The 16,336-nt window shown below is 52.5% G+C and overlaps 5 protein-coding genes across 5 annotated transcripts; 3 read left to right on the top strand and 2 right to left on the bottom strand.

Moving 5' to 3' along the window:
- Positions 1-17: 17 nt before the first annotated feature.
- Positions 18-5,602, top strand: BDW47DRAFT_128295 (uncharacterized protein; the record flags this gene model as incomplete). The annotated part of the gene is made up of 4 exons (XM_024816829.1): positions 18-102; positions 146-501; positions 1,564-2,064; positions 2,111-5,602. 4 exons carry the CDS (start codon positions 18-20, stop codon positions 5,600-5,602), a joined length of 4,434 nt encoding a protein of 1,477 aa, XP_024669238.1.
- Positions 5,603-6,180: 578 nt separating this feature from the next.
- Positions 6,181-7,119, bottom strand: BDW47DRAFT_110697 (uncharacterized protein). Its single transcript, XM_024813789.1, has 2 exons — positions 6,683-7,119; positions 6,181-6,618 (listed from the first exon to the last, which is right to left on the bottom strand). Exons 1-2 carry the CDS (start codon positions 6,744-6,746, stop codon positions 6,446-6,448), a joined length of 237 nt encoding a protein of 78 aa, XP_024669237.1. The 5' UTR covers positions 6,747-7,119; the 3' UTR covers positions 6,181-6,445.
- A 1,866-nt stretch (positions 7,120-8,985) lies between these two features.
- On the top strand, positions 8,986-10,005 carry BDW47DRAFT_110694 (MARVEL domain-containing protein). The gene is made up of 3 exons (XM_024813788.1): positions 8,986-9,331; positions 9,387-9,660; positions 9,742-10,005. The coding sequence occupies exons 1-3, from the start codon at positions 9,247-9,249 to the stop codon at positions 9,833-9,835; spliced, it is 453 nt and encodes a 150-aa protein (XP_024669236.1). The 5' UTR covers positions 8,986-9,246; the 3' UTR covers positions 9,836-10,005.
- A 780-nt stretch (positions 10,006-10,785) lies between these two features.
- On the top strand, positions 10,786-12,873 carry BDW47DRAFT_64319 (cyclopropane fatty acid synthase). Its single transcript, XM_024819511.1, has 4 exons — positions 10,786-11,088; positions 11,145-11,631; positions 11,689-12,434; positions 12,534-12,873. The coding sequence occupies exons 1-4, from the start codon at positions 10,993-10,995 to the stop codon at positions 12,738-12,740; spliced, it is 1,536 nt and encodes a 511-aa protein (XP_024669235.1). The 5' UTR covers positions 10,786-10,992; the 3' UTR covers positions 12,741-12,873.
- Positions 12,874-13,325: 452 nt separating this feature from the next.
- Positions 13,326-15,063, bottom strand: BDW47DRAFT_133567 (uncharacterized protein; the record flags this gene model as incomplete). Its single annotated transcript, XM_024817867.1, has 3 exons — positions 13,326-14,117; positions 14,184-14,271; positions 14,324-15,063. The coding sequence occupies 3 exons, from the start codon at positions 15,061-15,063 to the stop codon at positions 13,326-13,328; spliced, it is 1,620 nt and encodes a 539-aa protein (XP_024669234.1).
- Between the last annotated feature and the right edge of the window lie 1,273 nt (positions 15,064-16,336).

Raw genomic sequence — 16,336 nt, 5'->3', positions numbered from 1 at the left:
GCTGGGTCGCAAGCCGCATGCCCTTGATCGTCTCCGCCGCGAGATTGACGACGTCCTCGGCGAGCGCGCCTCGCCGCACACCATCCGACACCTGCTCACCACGTATGGGTCCGAGTATCTGCCCCGATTGTCTACACGGCAGCAGTCGTCAAGGAGGTCCTCCGTCTGTATCCGGCGACAGGGGCAGCCGCATACGCACTGGACGGCACGGAATTCTTCCTCCACCCCTCGAACGGGCCCCCGCTGAATTTAGACGGCATCGTGGGAGCCAACTGCATTGGCAACATCCAGAGCGACGAAAAAGTCTACAGACCTACCAAGGATGGGTCCATTCCCGACCGGTGGCTCGCTCGGTCTCCATCAGACGACAACGGCGATGACGACACCACCAAGACTCCCTGTGCGGTCGACATTCCCCCAGGCGCATGGAGACCGTTCAACCGGGGTCCCCGCGCGAGTATCGGCCAGGAGTCAGTCAAGCTAGAAGCTCGCGCCATCTTAGTATGTGCTGTCGCGCGGCATGATTTCTGCAGGGTTAGGGTGGGAGAGCTGGTGCGAGACAGTATGGGGAATTGCCTGTTGGACGATAAAGGACGGTATCAAGTCAAGTCCGAACTGTTCAATGTATGCCCTCTCTCTTGTTCTCTGGTATGGATCCATTTCTTTTTATCTTCTGGTAGGGGCCTTGCTTACGCGGTGTTTGTATCAGGTGTCTGAAAGTGACGGGCATACCGGTGGACGGGATGAAGATGGGGGTCCAACTGGCACCTAGTGTGGGACAGTCACTATAAGGAGTTACGACTGTTGGAGGGATATCTCGGATATCAATATACAGACGTATCTTCCCGTCTGGTAAAAGGAATAAATATGTGGGCATATTTGACGTGGGGGATTGCCTCAAGCCTTTGATCTATCGAGTATCTGCTTAGGGAAGAAACAAGAATTAAACATCTTGATATCTGTCCATGGGAGGTATGTCGGGGATGGTTGGAAAACCCCCTTGCATGATACATCGGTGCATTCGTTGTTGATAGTGCGTCTTCACCGACAAATGCCTTATCATGTCCCGGCCACAGGGCTTCTCCGGAGTCAGCGTCGTGCAAGAGGCAGAAGTGATCATCTGCCCTGAAATGACGCGAGTATCACAAAGACAGTCCCAACGGGCTGTCCCCGCACTTAGAGGCCTGGAGATTTCGGACTGCTGTCCCTAACCCGGTATGTATGTCACACCGAACATCTGTGTCCAGACATGTCGACCTATCCATCGACCGACGCGGGGATTGGCTCTGCGTGACGGCGCCGATGACTCGGTCGATCAAGACGCAAGGAAGCCACCCCGCTGTGTTCCGGTACGTGTATTGGAGTCCTGCAGGCAGGAAGTGGGCATTAGGATCGAAGGCGCAAGCTGACGACAGCCGGCTCCCGGAGTAGGCCATTAGGGTGTGAGAGTCGAAATCCACCCGCTATAATCAGTCCTTGCTTGTAATCTTTATTTCATCGGCAAACCTGACAAATACGGCCTCTGGCAGAGAAGTAAGTACTTGCTCACAGTCATTAGATAAGGCCAGTGTCCTGACCGTCGCTTATCGCTCTCGGGACCAAGAAGCTCTATATTCTTGTGACACGGAGAGTATGACGAGCCCAATCGACGGGCACGCGAAGAGTTGCGAAGATGGCAGTTGGTGTGTGATCCCTCCCTCAGGCGGAGAAATCGGCTCAGGATCGCCGAGGAGGCTGCAAATGTCTCCCCGTGGCCGATCGGCTGTCGCAACTCTCTGCATCGACAGCGGCGTCCAGCCGTTTCAAGCGATCCTGGCTTTATGGGCCGTTGTCCTTTCCCAATACACGGACGTCCAGTGTGGAAGGATCTGGGTATCTGGCGCTCGTGGCGAACCGAGGCGGCTCCTGGCAGCCTCGCTAGCTGACCGGGTTGCCTTCCGTGCCCTTCTAGACAAGAGCCAGTGGGAGGTCACCACTGCCCCGGCTGGCACCGAGGCGAATACGGGAGTTCTTTGGGACCAGAACCCAGGACAGATGTTGGGAAGCTCGAATGCGATCCAGGAGGTAATCTCCCCTCCCAGCAGCATCAACAAATCTGACAGAATAGCAGGTCTGTGATCTTTTCTGGGTGGTCCACGCTCCTTGCCAGCAGGAACCGCTAGCGGTGGAATTCTGGTACCGGCCTGGCTTTCTATCGGAGGCCGTTGCCACCACGGTGATGGAGCGCATGGAGACGTTGGTCTTCATCGTCTGCCAGGATGCAGACCAGAATATCCGCCAGCTGACTATGCCCACACGAAGGGATATGGAGAGACAAAGAGACTGGCAGATTCGACCCACTCAAGCCGTCGAGCCAATGCAAGTCTCCGTTCATAAACACTGCGTCCAGAGCCCCGACCGTTTGGCCGTTATTGCTGGAGACGGGTCTTTGACATACCGCGAGCTGGACGGCTTCGTGGCGCGTGCTGCCAGCCTACTTGTACAGGTCGGCATTCGGTCAGGGGCTCTAGTACCCATCTGCTTCACCAAGAGTCTGTGGGCTGTGGTGGCCATGGTGGCCATCAACAGAGTCGGTGCTGCATTCGTTCCCCTGGATCCGACCCTGCAGACGCCCATGCAGCAACGGGATATTGTCGACCAGCTGGGAGCCACGGTGGCCGTGACAGGCGAGGCTTGTGCGGCAGCATTGCAGGAGATGGTGGACCAAGTGGTGGTCCTGTCGGACCAAACCGTTCCCACTGCAGGGCCCTCAGACCAAGAGAAGGGACTAGCCCTGACTCCCCCGCCGGAGGACAGCCCAGCCTACGTGCTCTTCACATCAGGAAGCACTGGGAAGCCAAAGGGATGCGTGGTGTGTCAGTCGGCATTTGATCTCTTCGTCGTCCTTGCCCCGAATCTTGGACTCAGGCCGGGCGATCGGGCCTTTCACTTCGCGTCGCTCACGTTTGCCATCGGCATTATCGAAGTCTTTTGCGCCGTAGGCTTGGGGGCCACCGTATGCATGCCGGCTGATCATTCGCAGCGGAAGAGTGTCTCGCAGGAGATGGCGAACCTACGCGTCGAGTGGGCGATGCTCACACCCACCGTGCTGGGTATCTTGGACCCCGGAAACGCGCCGCACCTGCAGAGGGTCGTGCTAGCAGGGGAGGCGCCTTCTCCAGCGCAGCTCGAGCTATGGGCGGCCGCGGTCCATCTCCGAGTGGCGTACGGTCTTACCGAGTCGTCTATCACTTTAACCATCTCGGATCGGATCACACCCGGACGTCTGCGGCCCGGCAACGTTGGGTTCCCGATCAATGTGACGGCCTGGGTGGTGGATCCGCAGGACCACGACCGACTGCAGCCGGTTGGGAGTCCGGGCGAGCTGGTCATCGCCGGGCCCAGCCTGGCTCACGGCTATCTAAACCAGCCCGACAAGGCGGCAGTCGTCTTCATACCGCCGCCACGGTGGGCAGATCCGAAGGATCCCACGGCCCGGTACTACAAGACCGGGGATCTAATGCGACACGATCCCGACGGGAGTCTGGTGCATCTGGGGCGCAAGGACCGCCAGGCCAAAGTGCGCGGGATTCGCGTGGATCTGCCATCTGTCGAGCACGCGGTGGGCAAGCACTTCCCTAAGGCCCGGGAGGTTGTTGCAGAAGTGGTTCCCACCTCTACTTCCACCAGCAGCCGTCTCGCGGTCTTTCTGCTACAGGAAGACCCCATCTCGGCCGGGGGCGACATCCTAGCGGCACCTACGATGGGCTTCATCTCGCAGGCCAAGCGGGCCGAGCAACAATTGAGTGTCTCTCTGCCGTCATTCATGGTCCCGTCCGTCTTCTTCCCGGTCCTCCATATCCCCAGAACCCGGACGGGGAAGACGGACCGCAATCGACTGCGCGAGCGGGCCAGTGGTCTAGCCCCGGACAAATGGATTCAATACAAGATAAACGCGCCGGTGGAGACTGTTCCGGACTCAGCATGTCAGACGGATCGATCCTTGCGACGCATCTTCGCCAACGTCCTCGCGATCCCGCCGGAGCGCGTGGGCCCAGATGCGGATTTCTTCGAGCTGGGGGGAGACTCGGTTAGCGCCATGCGCATGGCCGAGATGGCACGCGTGGCCGGCCTGTCCCTCCATGTCCACGACGTGTTGACCTGTCGCACACTGGCCGCTATCGCCGCACGAGCGCACGGAGTCCAAACGCTGCCCGACGAAGCCCTTCCGCGCAGCCTGGCCGACGACGCGCTCAAACAGCGTTGTGTCTCCGAGGCCCGCCGCAAATGGACTCTGCCCGCCGAGGTGAAAGTGGTCGATGTTCTTCCTGCGACCCGGATGCAGGCACTGTACATCAACAACGGCGGGCTGGACTCCTTCGGCTTTTTGATGGTAGGCGAGGTTGACGTGGACCGGCTCCGAGAGGCCTGTCGGGCCGTGGTTCGTCGACACGCTGCCCTGCGAACCATTTTCACGCGCACCGGCACCAATTTGTTCCAGATTGTCCTTGAATCCCTCGACCCGCCGTTCGAGTGCGTCACTATGACAGACGACTTGACCACCTTCCGCCAGCGCTTCTGCTTCGCCGGCCCAGATCCCAGCGCCCATCTCGATCGGCCGACGGTGGGATTCACCTGGGCGCGCGACCCCGCGGGCCGTCAGCATGCCTTCTTCGTCCAGCTGTCGCACGCCCAGCATGATGGCGCCTCGATCCCGGTGCTGTTCCAGGATTTGAGCGCGGCGTACCGCGAGCCTTTCACGTCCCCCGTAATGGGGTTCCCCGACTTTCTCTACTACCGTGCCCGGCCTGGCTGTGTCGCCGCCGCGCGTCAGTTCTGGGCCCGATACCTGGAGGGGGCGGCAGCTACCATGCCGACAATTGACGGCGCGCATAGCCCTGCCGGCGGTACCGCTTCCCCCGTCTTCGCGCGTGCTTCGGCGCGCCTCGCGCCTTGCCCGGCGGGAGTCACCGTGGGGTCCGTACTCCGTGCCGCCTGGGCCTACGTGCTGTCACACGCGGCGGCCACCGCGGACGTTACGTTCGGGCATTTTGTCAACGCTCGCAGTCTGCCCCTCAAGGGGATCGATCGAGTGCTGGGCCCATGTAGCCACATCATTCCTTGCCGGGTGCGGCGGAGAGACGGCTGGACGGTCTGCGAATACCTAGACCACGTGCACCAGGACTATCTCCAGACCGTGCGGCACGACCACCTGGAGCTCAACCACATTCTGGACGCAGCGGCGGGCTGCGCCCCGGGGACAGGGGTCGGCACCATCCTCCTCCACCAGAATATTGACAGCAACCGGGCGCTGCATTTTGATGACGCCCGCAGCATCGACAGCGACTTGTTCATGAAGTTCCAGAAAATGACCGACATCTGGGTCTTCTCCTACCCGAGCGCCACCGCGCTGGACCTACGGGTACTGGGGCCGGACTCGTTGCTGTCCCAAGAACTGTGTACCCGTTTGGTCGGGCAGCTCGCGGGCCTAGTGCAGACCTTCCTCGAGACCCCTGACATGCGCTTGTCGGATATTGACCTATCTACCGTGGGCATGGTGCAGACCTTCCTCGAGCCCCCCACGGTGCACTTATTGGGTGTTGAACGGTTACCCCTCGGGTGAATCAGAGCATGATGAGTAGGTCCAGCCAGGCGCGAAGGGCGAGCATCTAGTAGAAGAGGGGACAGCGATAAGGATAATGACACTTTTCTGGAAGCGATGGCACTGATTACAGACTAAAGTGAAATGAGGAGAGATTAACAAGACAAGCGCAGTCAGGTGACTGCTTCTGATAACATCGACGGTTGACAGGCATAAACTTCCTAGTCAATTGGCGTGTAGATTATATTCATTGATAGACAATAAAGCTTTAAAAAAATAGGTGACTAGCGTTGCTCTGCTGAATTATACAGAGACAGGTTCCCTCCCACTGCCTGTCCGCTTATGATTTTATGAAAAATGTTGACATCCTTGACTAATATGAGCCAAATATAGAGATGAACCTTCTGTTGTTAAATCAAGATTTCGCCTTTTTATAAATATCGGCCTATTCGGTGTTGCAAAAATACTCCCCCAGATGACCTCAAACAGGTACACGAAATGATGTATCAACATCGTAAGACTTCAGACTGCTATTTTAAATAATTTTAACGCGGGTGCCTTTGCACATACCAAGATCCAAAGCTTCTTCGAATCAACTGTACAGACTGTAATTTGTAAGTCATTCTATGTCATTAACCTAAAACTAGCAGAGTAAATCAGCAAAGCAACGAAACTGCGACATCTCAGCAGCAGACCATAATGAGAGAAAAGGAATCAAAAAGCCATCAATAATAGATAATCCCCCAGCCCAAGCCCAAACTAATCCCCACAGCAATAGCAATACGAGCCATCAGTGCAACATTGCGGAAAAGCCCCATGACAGCACACAGCACCCGAACAAGGCGAGGAGCACACATAGCAACCTTATTTTGTCAGATCAAACATATACAGTTTCTGAATCCTCCGCTGGAAGAAGCACAGATCAAAAAAAAGTAGGAAAGGGAACCCACGACTCTCATCCACGTCCAACGGGCTGAAAACCGACTGGTCCGTCCTCAGGGGCTCGATCCTGGCGCTATTCGATGTCTTTTTTAGCGCTGGTAAAGCTTATGTTAGTTTTTTTATGCGGTGTAGGATATTTAAGATAAAGACGACACCTACATGTAGCCTGGTGGTGCACTGCCGATACACCGAGGATGAGCGTCGCAAGGCTGATAGTTTTCATAGTATAGCGTGGATATAGCACAACTGGGATAGGTGCAAAAGATATTGAGGCATATCATGTTGGTATTGGAGAATACACACTTATTTATTCTCGTTGGAGTAGTCAGCCGTGGTTGTCATCTGGGCTGCCATGTAGATACGGTCATCTGGATGGTGAGGTCAGATGATAGCGATGCGCGGAGTCGCGCGTATTCCCACTCAACACATGAGTAGGTCTGGTATCTATCTCGCATTATTAAATACTGGGCGGTTATTTCTCTCGAAGTCATTTTTTATAATGAGTTGTTGGTGTCTATGTCCAGTGACTAGCTCAAGTAGAGTGGATTGGGGCTATTTGCACACGTGCGGAGACCCGGTATGAACAGTGAATGAGGGGTAGTCCTTGATAATTGCACAGGCAGTAGACATATTTTCATGATTATAATAATTCTAAGCAATGTACTAAAATGACCATGGTTTGAGAAACCCCATAACCGATTTTCAAATGGACTTATGAGTGCTTGAACTATGGTCGCCACCGCTATATATATTGTAACGGTGCTCCACCACTGCCTAGTTGATAATATTTATCTTATCTGGAAGTCCGAGTCCCACCCCTTGAATTGAAGATGTGCATATTCTTTGATGAAAAGAACAGTTTACATATAGCTCTATTTGGCCTCTTGTCTAGTTATAAGAGCCATTTTCTTGATGTCCGTCATAAATAGACCTTCTAGCCCTGAAGATATTCCCTAGCAGAACGACGCCCGTACCTCACCCTGGCAAACTCCTCGGGATCTGACCGAATCAAGAGTGGATCAACGATGGCATCAAAACGAAATATATTTTTCGTCTCCACATTTATTCACAAGCCCACTACTTGTCTTCAACCGCGAGATATGCTATTAACTAACGTGTTTGATACTGGATTTTTCACAGCAGTGTAGCACTAATGTGGAAGAGCTATCAGACCCAAGATAACAATATCCTGTGCCCTATCGCCCTGGACCGAGGATAGCCCCACCGACACGAACCAAGTGGGCACGGGGCTGTGATGGAGACGGTCATGATAGCGAGAGATCTCCGCCATATTTCCGGCACATCGCAGCGCAGCGTAAGAGATACATTGATAGGACCGTCTTCTCGACCTCAGCAAACTACATTTTGCAAACTAGTTCTAGCACCCTGGAAAATCCGATGATCAACAGTAGCATTCGATGATTCTGACGACACAGAATCCGATGATAGAGCGACCATGGTGGCATGACACGCGTCATATCAGCGTGGTCAATGACACAATACCACCGTGTTTGATGTCCGAAGGATCGAGACCAGTCTACAGCTGATGTTCAGCATGACGGAAACATAACAAGGTGACCACAACAGCCTGCGCGGCGAAATACGGAAGACAAGTGGACCAGAACGATCGATGGAATCCGATCGACCAGAGCGATCAAATGATGAGCTCACATTAGACACGAATTAGAATCGTGATTCGTGGCGATCCATCATCAGGCAGTTGCTTGGTATAGCTTGAAAAAGACCATGCGTTATCATCACGGACAGTTGGTACACTAGACAGGGAAGGATCTGACGGAGTGGCTAATCTGCAATGTATCGCATGGTTGGATGATGCATCCTTGCCATTCTTACCCAAGAGGTAGGGCTTGCGAGTGCATGCAGCATAAATCATAGTTATGTCACGGTGACTCATCTGCCGGGCATCGGGTGACGTTATGCATGACCGATGAGCTCACATTAGTGTCTCTTGACATGTGCCGAGACATAAAATGCTTCAGGGTCTGTGTCCTATAGATAGTAATAGACCGTCACCAAAAGGGAAATAGAAGGATAAACAAACATCAAAAAATCAGCAGAATGATATCCCTGAATGAGATTATTGAATGGTAAATGTCGCAAAGGAGCCAGGAGCGGCTCGGTCTACCTCGGCAATTACTCGATCGGGTCAACAGTAATATCCATAAGAGGAATTGACAGGGGTCAGAGACAGGGGAGAGAGGGCCCGATAAGCCCTGCGATAAAGGGACGGCTTTCCGAACCGGAGAGGCCGAGGGGGAGATTGAATGGACCGACTCGGTCAGGGTCTCAGGGTCAATCCTTGGTGCCCCATCCCGAGTGGCGCAATCTTAAGAGTAGTGCGAGCCCGGTACATCAGGCGGAAAACTCTAGCCGCTAAACTATATCCATGGTCTCCTGTAGTTGATCTGCTAGCTAGCTGGTTGGCAATAATAGTCGATATTCGCAGACCCTACTCCTTTCGGTAGGGGATCGGCGGCATGTGAAAGGACCACAGGCCGGGTCTGTATCTGCAGACCAGCTCATACAACAGCTATCATTTTTTATATAAAGCTTTGGACCCATTCTGGAGACTCAATGGCTTGGTAGATGAACATTATCGTAACGACTTTTCTTTGTTAATTTGTTTTTACGTTCCAAACTTACGCATCTATACCGCAAGCCCGATCCTATCACCAATAACCACCCCGTTCACAACCCTTACAATGGCGTCCAACATCCCTGGGAGAAGCATCCTGCGCATCACGCAGGTGCTGCTTGCGCTGGTGGTCTTCGGCCTGACTGCTTACCGTACGTCTCTCTATCCTCTGACGTGGTTAGAGAGAAACCCCACTAACTCACCTAGTCTTCGTGGCATACCAATTCGACGACATCGCGATCTACATGTTCGCTGTCAGTATCTGGTCCGCCTTCTTCGCGACGCCCTACCTGTCTCTGGCCCCTGTGCGATTCGACCACGCCGCGAAGCACATCGTGATCCCCGCCGTCGAGACCCTCACCACGCTGCTTTGGCTGGCGGCCTTTATCGCGCTCGCGACCAAGCTCCTTCCTGCCGATCAGTGCAACTTTGCCGGCTGCCATGCCTCCCAGGTTGCGGTCTTGTTTGGAGCAATTGAATTGTATGTACCCATTGTCCCCATTCATCAATTCAGCCCTATGAAATCAGAAGACCAAAGAAACACAACTAACAGTGGATCCAGTGCCCTCTTCACAGTGACAACCATCCAATCTTTCCTCGCCCTGCGCAGTGAGCGCCCGTCTACCGCGCCGGAAAAAGAAATCCAGGAAGTTTGAATAAATCAGGAGGTTTAAAGATGGGCTGGATCCAGTAAACATGAACGAAAGTATAGAGGCTGTCTTGAGGGCAGCATGCTTGACGCGGGTATGATGTCTAGAGTTTTGTAACGACCTATTTCCTAATTATGTACTTAATGTCATGATGAATTCATTCTCTTAGATTGCAATTTTTCCATTTCCTTTATCGTGATTTTCAGACTCTTGTAGCTGTGTTGTTGTGTTGAATATCATTGAGTAAAATCGTCATTGTTCTGCATGTGACAGCAAGTATGACCCTGGTAGTGACAAGTTTGAACCAATTAGATATTGTGATCGGCGTCAACAGATAACCGCTAGGCTTGAATAGGTCTAGCGGATGAGCGGTGTCATGTACAAGCACAGCTGACGCATCAATGCGGTACATAAGTACTGACCTGGGCTGATGATCGCCTTGTCCGAATTTCCGATCAACTCACACCACCACTCTTCCTTCACTGTGGCCGTCCTGAAGATATTACAGAAGACAAGATGTGTTGAGTTAACAGCATGAAGTTGTTTCTCTGAGCTGCAACACTTTCACTCACACGGAAGCAGTCTTGTTGACATGCAAGGTTACGGGTCCCACGGAGCCCGAGATCGGCAGCCTTTGAGAGCTCTGCGGGCATTTGATGGAGCCTATACTGCTGTAAGATGGATCATAATATGATATAAGTCATGCTCAGGCAAACAATACCTGGCATGGTCATGCAAGAATACAGCGATCGGATGAATTTCCCGTAACTAGCTAGCTACGATTCGTTCCATCGTTTTTTCACGTCTATAGGTGTAGTCTATAAGATATCGGAGACGATCCAGTATGAAGCACTTGGTATGTCTCGACTATCAGACTGAAAATCAAGATTGAGACCCGCTGCAGTTCCAAATGTTAACAGGGCAATATGCATGGCTGTATAAGCATCGACAGATCATATAATCCACCCCAGGCAATCGCCCTTGCAGATGATCTCGGGACCCGAGGACTCCGGAATCCGAGGCATCACATACCTCTTTACGGAGTGAACACCCACATGTCTCTCAAGAAAAACCTCGTCACTCGAAGTCACTTGTCTTCAACCTTCATACCTCTTGAACGGACGCCATACATCGGCTGACTCCGTCTGGCATATCCCACGACGATGTCAAACCTCGATCCTGACAAGTTCGAGTTCATACAAACTCCGCCTGCGGCATGTACCACCCCGGCGGAGGACTGTGGTGTGCGGACGACCCAGGTATGTCACCGTGAGCATTAATATTTGCACAAACCAGATATCACTGACATTGGTAGTACCCTACGATCAAAAATGGCCCTGTACCAGCCGACTCCGGCGGCAACGACAGCTTCCCGCTGGCCCCCATGATTCTCGCGCTCGTTGCGGTCCCAGGTTACTTCTCATACTCCCTGGGAGGCGGTATCTGGACGATGCTGTTTCTCGCCGTCTTCACAACAATTCCAATCCTGATGGGCTTCTGGACCGTCGCCTCCGCCATGGCACCGCGTAAAAACACCAAAGCGAGATACGCAGGCCGCCCAGTAGAGCACTACCTGCGCTTCCACAGCGAAGTCGACAGAGCCCGGTACCACGGCCACAACCGCATTCCCATGGAGACCTTTTACGAGAAGTACTTCGACGGCGAGGTCGACTTCATCGGAGACGCGCTCGAGTGTCTCGAGTTCAGACACGACTGGGCTAATTTCCGCTTCACGATGGGGCTGTACAAGCAGTTTCTGTTTCGATTTCTGCCGGCGCTCATCTTCCACACGCGTGCCCAAGGTGTGCTTTTCCATATCTTCCCCAGAAGACAGCAGTTCAAAAACTGACATCTCCAAGATAAAAGCCAAACGCGAGACAACTACGACCGCGGCAACGATTTCTACGGCTGGTTTCTCGGCCCGAGCATGATCTACACATCCGGGATCATCAGCGACCCAAACCGCGAAGAGACCCTCGAAGAGCTCCAAAGCAACAAGCTCGCCGTCGTCTGCGAGAAGATCGGCCTCCAACCGGGCGACACGCTCCTCGACATCGGCTGCGGGTGGGGCTCCCTCGCCAAGTACGCATCGCTGCACTACGGCGCACAGGTCACAGGCGTGACTCTCGCGCAGAACCAAACCGCCTGGGGCAACACGGCACTGGAGCGCGCCGGCGCATCACAGAGCAAAATCTTGTGTCTCGACTACCGCGATGCACCGAAGGTGACCGGCGGGTACAAGAAGATCACGTGTCTTGAAATGTCGGAGCATGTCGGGGTGCGGCAGTTCCGCGCCTGGCTGCGGTATGTGTATGATATGCTGGATGACGACGGGGTGTTCTATATGCAGTATTCGGGGCTGCGGCGGTGCTGGCAGTATGAGGATCTCGTGTGGGGCCTGTTCATGAATAAGTATGTCTTTCCGGGCGCGGATGCCAGCACGCCGCTGGCGTGGGCCGTTGATCAGTTGGAGGCTGCTGGGTTTGAGGTTAAGGCTGTGGATACCGTTGGCGTGCACTATTCGGCTACGATCTGGAGGTGGTATCGGAATTGGCTAGGGAATCGGGATAAGGTGGAGGCTGCTTATGGAAAGCGGTGGTTCAGAGTGAGTTTTTTTCCTTCCTTCCTTCGTTTTCTCCTTCCTCTTCCTTCCTTGCTTTCTTCCCATTCTGTCAAATATCTTGGGTCGTGACTGACAAAACAGATCTGGGAATACTTCCTCGCCTCCTCAACCATTACTTCCAGACAAGGCGGCGCCACATGTTTCCAAATCACCCTCGTGAAGAACATCAACTCGACACATCGCGTGGAGGGCATCGAGACCCAGTTTGGGGTCCAAGGGGCTCTGCGGTCAGCGCGCAACCGAACCGCCGGAGGGGAGGTACCCTCTGTTTTGGCTTCCAAGGCTTGATCCGCTGCTTTTCAAGGATGCGGATAGTGCCGTGCTGGTTGATCTGATACTGCGCTGGGATATCGAATAGAGGGCGTGTGTGGACTAGAATTTTCAAAAGAGAATGGGGCTGATTTGGTCGATATGAGAAGGGATTATGGCCTTGAAGAAGAGATACTCTTGATCAGCCAACGGATAGAACCATAGTGCATGCCAACTGGGGGAGGTAGAAATGAAGACCGCTGATAGACTCATCGAAGAGTTTATGTCCAACCATATCACCAGCTTATAATCTGTCCATGTGACAAAACCTTTCGTCCCAGAGACATCTGGGGAACATACATTGTAGAGTCCAAAGGTAGACACCAGTGAGCGCAATTGAAAGAGCACATGATCTGACTACTATTTCACGTATCCTACATGATGCAGAAATCTTCACTCTTACACATCACCACCTCCACTTCCAGGAATCTCACCAATTTCACTATCACAATATATCCCCTTGATTCAATGTCTATGCCATTTTGATCATGGGACAACTGACGCTATCAAGATACACTCATCACTAGGTCAACTCGCAAACCCCATTATCGTGCATTCCACATACTAACCTCCACCCTTCTTCGAACTTCCGTGTGGGATAGTCAGACTCTTTTGATTTGCAATTGTTCGTCGCAAGAAACCCCGTCCGATCGTAGGACTGGACGGCTCTTGAACCATCTCCCGGCCCGCAGCCACCCACTGGTTTTGAGAGCTTCTCAACTGGTAGATAGCAGTGTAAGCAATACTCTCCTCGTTCTCTATGACTGACAGACGGGGGAACACAGAAATCGAATGGCAGTTTGCGGTTTTCTTGCTGGCACCATTCTCCGCGGTTGCTTTATCAGACCCGGGAAATACAAACGGCGACCACTCGTCGTCAGCTATAGGCGGCTCGAAATCTGGCTCATACCGGCGGCGGCTGCATTGGATGGGTTTCCAGATTTCAGACGCCTTCTGCACGACGTTGTTGAGGCTTTTATGGAATGTGTAGCGTTGTTCTTCGGAGAGGAGTGCATCTACGTATGCGAGCACATTGCGGACCACGATCTGGACGTTCTCCGAACATGCCATTGTCTGGGTATCTTGACCCATCGATAAGAGAACCGATCGACAAAATGATTCTTTCTCGCTGTTGATCGCAGCCTCGTTTTTGAGGACTCTTCGGAGTCTGTTGTCTTCATCCGCTGGTGCGATGAATGTTGGCTGGAAGATGTACTTGTCAATCTCTCGGGCCAGTACGGCGAGGATGAAAGCAAGCCGCATTTGCTTTGCTGCCGACGTGTTGGAGCATGGGAGGGGAATTTGACTCTCACGAGCCATTTCAGTCTGTCGAAGCTTATCCCATGCTGTGGGGTTCTGCCATTCGATTGATTTGTCAATCCCCATTTCGTCCCTCTATTATGGAACAGTGCGAATACTTACGCGTAGAGCATCGTTGGGAAGGTCCGCTTTCAGCTGCGAATACAGCTCAGTCTTCGCATATTCCCAGAGGTCCAGGTAATTTGAAAGCCTGATGAGATTAGTGTGTCGCATTGGAAATCCAGTCAATCGTATGCACTTACAACGAATCCTCGTTGGTTTCCATGTGTCCAGCCGCGAACCCTTCAATTTTCGCCAGGTGTGCCTTGGTTTCTGCCAGCGTCTTCTGCAGTTTGCGTGAATCGGCTTCCATCTCTTTGATCTTCTTATTCGAGGCGGATAACCTCCCTTCCAAGCCTGCGCCTGTCGCCTTCATCGCGTCAATGGTGGCGTCTCTCTCCTTGAGTTGCTGCTGCAAGATATTGTAGTCCTTTTGAGCCTTTGACAGCTGTCCTCTTTGGTTGGCATTGTCCAATTTGAGATTGTCCACTTGCTCCTTGAGCTCATCTGTGTTTCGATTCTGCTGGGAAATGAGCGTCTCCTTTTCCTTGATGGTGTGTTCAAGAGAGTGAACACGGTCCTGGGTTTGTTTGTGGCTGGTCCTCTCTTTCTCATTATGCTCAAACATGACGTTGAGCGCTATACCCTTTGTTTTATCTCGTTCGCTCATCTTCTCCTTGTTGGACTCAGCCAACTCCCTTAGCTCTTTTGTCTTCTGCTTTTCCAGCGCAGCCATCTCGCTCTGCAGTCGTCCAATCTCCTGGTCTTTGGTTGATACCTGGTCGCGCAATTTGTTGTTTTCATTATGAATGGATACAACGGCATCGAATCCCACAGCAGAAGCCAGCGCCTTCAGCTGAGTGAAAAAGTCTTTCACAGCTTGCGCGTCAACGGTCCCCGACTTCTTTGGCTTTGGCGATAGGGCGGGGCTTTGAGGAGACATTTTTAACTATTGACTTGAGGTTGTTACCAGATGAACGAAGGTCCGGGTACGGCTCAGCTCCGGCGATGTTATCGCAACGTCGATATTCTTCATTCAACAATGCAATTCTCCCCGGGAGGTCTTTATCGAATATATAACTACTTCGACTAAGCCCACCGTTTATAGCACACGCAGATCTTATCGGGTCATCAGTCTTACCAAACCTAAACAAAATGCGGTTCAGCATTTTGGTGCAATGGTTTAGAATACTTTGATGTGGCAGGGCCTCTTTGGGCGTTAAAAAACGCATACAACATCGATTCATTGCATATTATCATTCACGCTCGTTGGACTGGCCGCTAAAACCAACGACTTCGACACTAAAGCTGCTAGGGCTCCCCGACATCCAGACATATTAGCACAACATGCACCGCGAGAACGCACGGGACTCCAAGACAAGCGGGAGGCATCCCAATCTACAGTCCACCAATCAGTCGCAAAGCGAAAGCAAAGCTACGTGTTATCCAACACCTCGTCTACAAAATCCGCTAGACCACATCTATGGCATCGCTGCGCGCACATTTCAAGGGCGAGTGCCGAATCCGGCAACAGTCAATGCCAGTGCGGTGCCTATTCGAGCGGAGCACACATTCAACCCAATTCCGCCTGTCCATGGTTGATTCCGTACATAGGGCAGATAGACAGATAATGATGCTTCATGTACATCAACCCAGCTGCCGCAGCATTAAGGTTCGGGGATGGGGCTTCTAGGTCGGTCTGTGAGGCTGGGGTTGGGCGATCTTGACCCCACCTGTTGCTTTGGGCGTCTATATATCTGATGAGTAAGTATGTAGGTATGTATGTATTTAGTGGACGAACTAGTAGTCTGAATTTTATCTTTGTTTATTGGTTCACATAAGTAGCGCCTCTAGATCACCAACGCTGGAAATTCCATATGTGGGAGGCTAAACTTTTATCGGTCGTATCCATTTCTGTAATTCATCAAACTAAAAGGCGCCTCACTTCCTCCTATATCCAGTCTATGCTATCAATCCAAGATGTACATTTTGATATAGTGAATGGGGAAAATATACGAAGAGCTACGAGATGGCTGACTGAAGTTACAATGGTCTTACCCGTAACCCAATTGCAGACTACGCCCAGTGCTAGGGCGTAAGCAGTTAATATATTAGACTTGAAAGGTCTAGGCTCCATTGACACTTAAAATTAAATAAAGACAGATGCACAGTAGGACCGATTACATAGCCTGTGTTTGTAGGGGGAGTGATGAAAT

Source organism: Aspergillus candidus, assembly GCF_002847045.1.
Source record: "Aspergillus candidus strain CBS 102.13 unplaced genomic scaffold BDW47scaffold_49, whole genome shotgun sequence".
Taxonomy (NCBI): Eukaryota; Fungi; Ascomycota; class Eurotiomycetes; order Eurotiales; family Aspergillaceae; genus Aspergillus; species Aspergillus candidus.
Note: the sequence above shows the minus strand (reverse complement) of the source record. Positions and strands in the feature narration are given on the sequence as shown.

Coding starts and splice junctions, on each gene's coding strand:
- BDW47DRAFT_64319 (XM_024819511.1), top strand. CDS start 10,993: ATGTCAAACCTCGATCCTGACAAGTTCGAGTTCATACAAACTCCGCCT. Junction 11,089..11,144: donor GTGGTGTGCGGACGACCCAG/GTATGTCACCGT, acceptor TGACATTGGTAG/TACCCTACGATCAAAAATGG. Junction 12,435..12,533: donor ATGGAAAGCGGTGGTTCAGA/GTGAGTTTTTTT, acceptor CTGACAAAACAG/ATCTGGGAATACTTCCTCGC.
- BDW47DRAFT_110697 (XM_024813789.1), bottom strand. CDS start 6,746: ATGAAAACTATCAGCCTTGCGACGCTCATCCTCGGTGTATCGGCAGTG. Junction 6,619..6,682: donor AGTGCACCACCAGGCTACAT/GTAGGTGTCGTC, acceptor AAGCTTTACCAG/CGCTAAAAAAGACATCGAAT.
- BDW47DRAFT_110694 (XM_024813788.1), top strand. CDS start 9,247: ATGGCGTCCAACATCCCTGGGAGAAGCATCCTGCGCATCACGCAGGTG. Junction 9,332..9,386: donor CTTCGGCCTGACTGCTTACC/GTACGTCTCTCT, acceptor TAACTCACCTAG/TCTTCGTGGCATACCAATTC. Junction 9,661..9,741: donor TTGTTTGGAGCAATTGAATT/GTATGTACCCAT, acceptor CAGTGGATCCAG/TGCCCTCTTCACAGTGACAA.